Genomic DNA, 7,411 nt, shown 5'->3' on the forward strand with positions numbered 1-7,411 from the left:
TTTAGGAAACATTCAGTAGCATCCTAAGACTTTCAGATGAGCCAAAGAACCACTGCACAGACATTTAGATAGCTACTTGTTTTTTGTCAAGAAACAGGACCGGTGTCTTCACTGATGGTTACAATTGATTAACCTGTAGTAGCACAAGCCACACATAAATACATCATTTCCCTTCGATTTGGGTTTTTCAGGTTAGTTTCAGGAGCTGTGTAATGTCACCTTTATCACACTGGTTTAATTAACCAGTTATTCTTAAATTTCAGATGAGTTTGAGTTGGGCAAGTCAAACAAAAAGCCATGATAGTCAATATTGATCTTTTAATTAGTAGTAGCTGAACAAACTCCACTCTCCTCTCTTCCCTCTGTTATCCATCAACTTGCTTCCTTAATATTATGTCCAGGAGTTAATCAGTGATCAAATGGTCCTAAAACTGTTTCTGCATCTTTGTCTTTTTAATGGACAAACTGCAAAATCTGCAAAATTTTGCCATTGTTGGTTAAACTTTTAGATTTCAGATTAGACTTCGATTCACTTCACTGTAAGTGAATTCACATCAGCATTGGATGATGTTGCAAAATGGTACCAATAAGTAGCATAGCTGTTTTTTGGGACTAATGTGGGCAACTAACCTTAGAGAACAATGTTTTACAGAGAGCTTATTCATGGCCTATGTAACACAGTAGCTTAAAGAATACTTGTATATTAATTAGTACTAGAAAATGTTGTTTAAAACTGAACTTGCTTGCCGCCATTGCTACATATGAAGTATGGTTTATGTATTAATTTTACCTGTTGATTAGATTTTGAAGGCTTTCTCCTCTCCCTGGATGATTACTAATAAATTAATGGCATAAAGGAGAACAACTTTGCGTCACTGATCCTAAGATGGTGAATTTATAGAGACATGAGGTTTTAAAGGCTTTACTGAAGAAACTGTAGTAAAGCTGAAAGCATGGCTGCAAAGCAAAGAACCCCAACTTTGTTTAGATACTTTCTCATGTTAACTGCTAACCTGTAACCTGCATGTAAAAAGGAAATTGTCGTTTTTTTCTGGAAATGACACTTCTAACCTTTCCCTTCGCTAGCACGGCAATTCTACTCTGTTTTCCATTCTCTTTGGCCTAACCTTTGCTTGTAATGCATTTGAGCATGTAGAAATTAAGGGGGTTTTGCTCTTAACTTTGGTAGTTCAAAAATGGGGCACAGATGAAGTTGCTGCTTGGCTGGATCTGCTCAGTTTGGGAGAGTACAAAGAAATCTTCATCAGCCATGACATCCGAGGCTCTGAGCTTTTACATCTGGAAAGGCGAGATCTTAAGGTATTTCCTTTGTGCTACTTTTCTGCTATTGACCATTTTCTTTGACAAAACAACAACCAACTTTTCTTCTTTCCCTGCACTTTTTATATGCTTTTAGCTTGGCTTACACTGTGCAAATATGCAATAAACTAATATGCGCTGTCCTTTGGCCTGAATTTCTTAGTGCTGAATTGTAGTTTGCAACCAGAAATACCCGTGTTATGAGAAATTTCCTTTTTACACCTTATGTAGAATGACAGCACTATAATTTATGTCAGAAGGCACAGGAAAAGAGTGTTGATATCTTACTGACATCAGCGTAATATAATGTTATCTTCAAGAGATCACTGTTTCCACTAATCAGGATCAGTATGGGTCAGTTTCTTAAGCTGGTATGATGATTGTGAATATATCTCCTACAAGGTCAGCAGCTGCAAGCAAGTAATTTATTGTGCATAAACTGGATAAAGTAGGTGTAGGAAAGGCAAGAAGCTTAATAAATGATAGCACTGGACATACATGGCATTGACGTTTGTGCATCAGAGTAGATTTTCACAGTAGCATTTCTCATTCCCAACCAGCCTCTTCCTGCTTTTAGCTATATAGGTTTAAAAAAGAACGATTTCTTTTGTCTTTCTGATTGCCTCAAAGTTTAGCAGAGAGAAATATTACCTAGCAGTCTGAGATGGTTATTTGAGCTTGCTGGTCTTTTTCAAGAATGATTTAAGTGCATCCATTATATGTAATAGGGGCCATATCTTTGGGGATTCATTACATTAGCGTTTCCAGGAACTCGGTAGTAATGAGTCCTTGATAATGTGTTTTGCAACTGCTTTTAGCATGTAAGAGAGGAAATAGGATACAGTATAAATGGCCAACATTTACATTTTAGGGTGCAGGTCATCACTCCAGCCACGGTGCAGTAGTCTGCAGATGTGGGAAATACTTTCAATGCAGATGAGCCATTTTTCATAAAGTTTCTTACATAGTTTGCAGTCCTGACACTATAAGGTAGTGCTTGCATTCCATGGGAGTTACAGTAGTGTAGCTGCTGAAGATAGATGTGTCTGATATGATGTGTTTAGTTGCTGTATATTATTTCACCTGTTGGTTCTAGATCACATAAGCTTTCTGTGGGAGTTAAATTCCTTTCTTTCAGGATTGTACAAGATAACCCTCCTATTCCCCCCACCACAGAAAACTGCATGGCAGTCCCTCCAGGCAAGCAACAATAATGCTCCAGTGATGGATGTTACATTTGATGCATTTGATGTTTTAACTGGGAAATTTAACATCATACAATGCAAAGTTTTGCTAAAATGTTAAGGAATGCTTATAAAAATACGATGTCAAGTTTGTTAAAATGAAATGAGTAGAATAGCTCAGTTTGAAGGGACGTACCAAGATAATCGAGTTCAACTGCCAAAGATGGTGGTTAAGACCAGTGTTAAACTGAACTGAACTTAAATAACAGGATGTGGCATTCATCCTGTTCATTACATGTGGGACCTGATCTCTGCAGGTAGTTAATTAAGGGTGGCTCAGGGGTCCTTCATTTTTCTGACCAGTGACCTGAACTAGTGTCAAGGTAGAATGTGATACGTAGAGCAGGAGGTCTGGAGGTCACAAGCTGCCCTGCTAAATTTTTCTCCATTTGTCTATTGACATGTGTCGATGAGTCTTTGGTTCTTCTGTGAGCAATACTCTACATGCAGCCTCTCCTCCAGTGCATGGCTTGTGCTTTCTTGCCAAATTAATTGGCATAGTCATCGATTCACAATCTCTTAATCCATGTGCAGCATTTACCCCAGTGACCTTTCAGGTCTATAATTGGAAAAATAGATGCCCATATTAATTCAGTCCCTTGGGCTCACCTTTCTATATGTGTCAGAAGTAGAAATGAAAAGCTGTAAGGAGATGGACTTGATGAAACTCTCTTCCTTTGCAAGTGTCGCTGAAATAGATCAATACTTTTACTGAAGAATTGGGTAGGATGTCTGTCTTTATATACCTACATAGCTTGTGGACCTATTCCAGTTTAGCTGTATGTGTAGCAGATGGCAAGTGTTCCATGAGTAAACAGATACCTCTGTCCATCTATTCCCTCCAGTAATACCCTTTCTCTAGTCTCATATTCCTGATCTTAATTAGGGCAGTCGTAGACTTTTGCAACCATTTGATTTGCTCTCCATTGAGGAAAGGCTGGAAACTGTGAAGTGTGCTGTAGAAAATACAGCAAGAGGCTCGTTGTGATTTTTGTAGCCTTCTTTCATGATTAAATTCATTGAAAACTAGACTCTGAAACAGATACTGTCATTCTTAGCATTGTCTCTATACGTGCAACTTAGTAATAATCAGAATTGCAACACATTTGGTAGGACTAGGGTGATGTTTCCTTAGAACTCCATAGCAATGTTGTCTTCCATGAAGGTTTTCAATGTCTCTTGTCATGTTAATGAGGAGTGAAAGGCTAAGAGTATGCTGAGGGCTGGAGCATTTCACCTGTGTCTTCTGCAGTATCACATTTAGGAAAAGTTCTTTCATGGACAATGGTTTGCAAGATTTACTAGGCTGTAGGAACATGTGATGTGCTTTGACACTGGGAGCGCCAGTAGGCTCTAATCCGGAAGATATCGATAGTAAGCCCTGAGCCCTGCTTATGTAAATTTGTTTTTCTTTGATGATATTTTGAGGCTTCCCTGCTGAAGACATAGAGATGGCTAAAGTGGGTAGGGAGAGCATATGGAGAGGTTACCTGTAGTTTTAAGGCCATAGCTAGGAAAACATTAAAAACCAGGTTGTTTTCTTCCTCATACTCTGTTTATGTATCTTTGGAGATCATTTTGGGAATGATGCATGGAAGGCTTCTGTAGCAGACCTTTTTAGCCTGAGAAAGTTTCTGCAGGCTTCCCCAGATCAGTAGTAAATTGAGATAGCATCTGGCATCAAGAATGCGTAACTCGTAATTTCCTTCAAACCAGCCTATTACACAGACGTGGAAATACAGAGATTGGGGTGTTTTGTTTATTTTATTTTATTTATTTATTTTTGTGGCAGAACTTAGCATAAATTGTAGTAAATCTTTTGAGATTTGCTCACTGTCTCATCTACTTTATAGCACGTCCAACTAAGATGGAAAGAAAACTAAAATCTTTAGTCACTGTAGCATAGGCATTGGTGATGACACTTTGAGAAAGCTGTTGGAAAGAGTGGCTTAGTTTTCTGGGAGTTTCATAATATCAAATCTTTTTTCTGATCTTTGAAGTGTGACATAATGTTGCTATGTTGCTTATCCAATAGTTCTACCCATGAGAACTATTTTGTAAGATTTGTATGTACTTAACTTTACATACATGTGGCTTCTTGCAGTTTGGAAAGTGTCCTACAGGTTTTTCACTGGATCATAGCATCGTAGAATCACAAGGTTGGAAAGGACCTACAAGATCATCTCATCCAACCATCCTCCCATTACCGTAGCTACAGCAAACCACTAACCCATATCTCATAGCTCCTCATCCAGACGCCTCTTGAACTAGGGACTGTGACTCCACCACCTCCCTGTGCAGCCATTCCAGTGCCTGACCACCCTCTGAGAGAAAAAGTTTCTCCTTATGTCTAAAAATTTCTGACACAGAGCAACAGGGAAATTTCATTAGTTTCAATACGCCCGCATAGTTTTGATTCATTGGAAAATTAAGTTTAACATAAATAAGAAAACCTTCTCCAGCACCAAATTCACAATGATAAAAATGGTAACATTGTTGGATGAGTTTAACAAGTTTGCCAACATTCTTAACTTAAAAATGAGTGCTACCTTATAGTCTGTTTATTTTATTTTATTTCTCTCCAAAAAACTGACATGAATATGCATTAGTGGAAACAAAATACAAATGTACGCAATGCAGAAAAATCAAGTTTTTGGTTTGTTTTTGTTTTCTGATGGCTTTGTGAACAGCACTTGGTTTGGGGACCTGAGCACATTGCGAACTCTTTGACGCTGACACCTTTACGCCAAAGTGCTGTAATGGATGTTGGTGTATTGAGGTCATTTACACTTAATAACAACCAGGTGGCTTTTTTTTTTTTTCATCTCTAATATAACCAGAGTTTAGCCTTGACTCTGAAAATTAATGCACCTGTTTAATCTGTGCGTTTAGCCCCAAATAATTAATTCATGCCAACCTTTTCTTGCTTTGATGAAATGCAAATGCAAAGTGAATTGCATGCTTTTAAATAATGTGCACTGCAGGTTTTCTGAGGTTCCTGTGGCTGTAGAAGGGTAGATGAGCGTTTCAAAGAATGTTCTATTTAGATTCATTTTTCATTCCGTATGAAAACAATCATTTCAAGCCATTAATTCAGCTCCATTCCTTTTTATGTCTTCATGATGGAAATGTCTCCTATTAAAACAAAAAGATTTTTATTTCAGAAGGATAGGCATAGAAATTTGTTAAGATTTTTATTTAATCACGGTCTGTTTAGGTAAGGTTTATTCTACAAATTACTATACTGTTGGAATCCACCACTTGGTCAACATGACCAACACAAGGATTTCAAAGAGTTTCTCAGAGCTGGCTTTGACAGACAACAGAAGCATGTTTCCACCAACATTAGATGAAAATTCGTTAGTGAAGTTGGAGTTGATTAACACAGCTGGGCATCCCCTTCTGTTTCTCTGATCATTGGACGAGCAAAAATAGGAAAAGAATGTTCTTTAAGCTATTGTTAATGCTGGAAGAGTTTTGCTGCAGAAATTTCATGCCTCTTGTCACTTATGCAGAGGTGGGTCCAAGGAACTGATACTAGAAATACTTTGACTGCTATGTTTGTGTCAGAGGTGCCTAAAAGACATCTGCATTTGTGTTTCTACCATTTCCCTTAAGATGTGACAGTAATGTCTATGAGAATATTTCTTCCAGCTCTGTAATCATTAAGGCAATCCATTTTTAGGAAGCTGAACCATTTTAGAATGAAAAAACAAATGCTTACATTTTCTGTTGCTCTCTGAAGGGAAGTTGTCCTACATGCCAATAGACATTATGTCTACTCTCACTTGAGAGACTGGTTACGTGTGTGCTATTTGCTGAAGACAGACATCATAGGGCCACAGATCAAGTAACATAAGTTGATCAAGTAAGCTGAACAGAAGCTCTAATCCATTTTATCCTACCAAGCATTTGATTGCTGCATTAGAGAGGAGGGGGAGATTGTTCGCTTTTCTAGAAATTACGAAGCGATTTGTACTTACAAGTCAAGTAAAAGATGTTTTTGATAGATTGTAATACTTTTGGAATCATGGTTATTGCAGGTAAGTAATTTTTCAACATAGATTACACTGTGTGCTGTAAGCATTTTTTTAGGTGACACTTGCTAGAGCCATAGATTATTTTCAATTTAACGGTGATTGCAGTAAGCACATTTCTAGGCATCTTTTGGATGGTTAAATCATAGTTGTGGCCTTTTAATAAATAAATCAATAACCTTTCTTCTTTTTCTCTCCCCTTTTTTTTTCTTGGTTTCTGTAGGACCTGGGGATAACGAAAGTGGGTCATATGAAGCGAATTCTCCAGGGAATTAAGGAGCTTGGCAAGAACACCCCTTTGTCTGAAGTGTAATTGTGCTGGTGCTCTCAGAAGTGAGAGGGAACATTGCTGGAGAAGCGAAGCTGTTGCAGGCACTTGGCTGTCTTTGTAGTTTATTACGGAAGAATAAGTGCTAGCGTGTTCATGCAGGCTAGCGTTGCCCAGTACTTGTGTGGCGAAGAGCTTGTTGCAAGAGCATAAAAGAATTTGTGCCAAAAAAAAAAAAAAAAAAAGAAAAAGAAAAAGAAAAAAGAGGAAATGGTTGTACGTTCTGTGAAGGAGTTTTCTTGGTGTTCACACTTGGCCAGTTCAGATAAGCACATTTCAGTAAATCAGTTGATGGTGAACTGTATTGACTGGAAAATATATCAAGGAAATGATCGCTTTGCTTACATGCAGCTCAGTATGCCTCTCTTACAATGCAGCAAGATGCCGCCATACAGCACGAGGTTGTCTGGTTGCCCTTCCTGGGCACAGATCCCCTACAGCTTCCTGTGCAGGAGCCTGAGAGGTGGCCGCTTCCGAGGTTC

The 7,411-nt window shown here is 38.3% G+C and overlaps 1 protein-coding gene across 6 annotated transcripts in view; it reads left to right on the top strand.

Moving 5' to 3' along the window:
- Positions 1-7,096, top strand: part of DGKH (diacylglycerol kinase eta) — a 150,216-nt gene extending 143,120 nt beyond the window's left edge. For 4 of the 6 annotated variants that reach the window (XM_072358514.1, XM_072358523.1, XM_072358538.1 and 1 more), the window contains 2 exons: positions 1,190-1,320; positions 6,825-7,096. In XM_072358514.1, coding sequence (XP_072214615.1) covers positions 1,190-1,320; positions 6,825-6,914 — 221 coding nt within the window. In that variant the 3' untranslated portion in view covers positions 6,915-7,096. The remainder of the gene's footprint in view (positions 1-1,189; positions 1,321-6,824) is intronic. The other 2 variants (XM_072358505.1, XM_072358549.1) reach the window with 1 other exon arrangement.
- Positions 7,097-7,411: the final 315 nt, after the last annotated feature.

Source organism: Excalfactoria chinensis, chromosome 1 (genome assembly GCF_039878825.1).
Source record: "Excalfactoria chinensis isolate bCotChi1 chromosome 1, bCotChi1.hap2, whole genome shotgun sequence".
NCBI classification, from domain to species: domain Eukaryota; kingdom Metazoa; phylum Chordata; class Aves; order Galliformes; family Phasianidae; genus Excalfactoria; species Excalfactoria chinensis.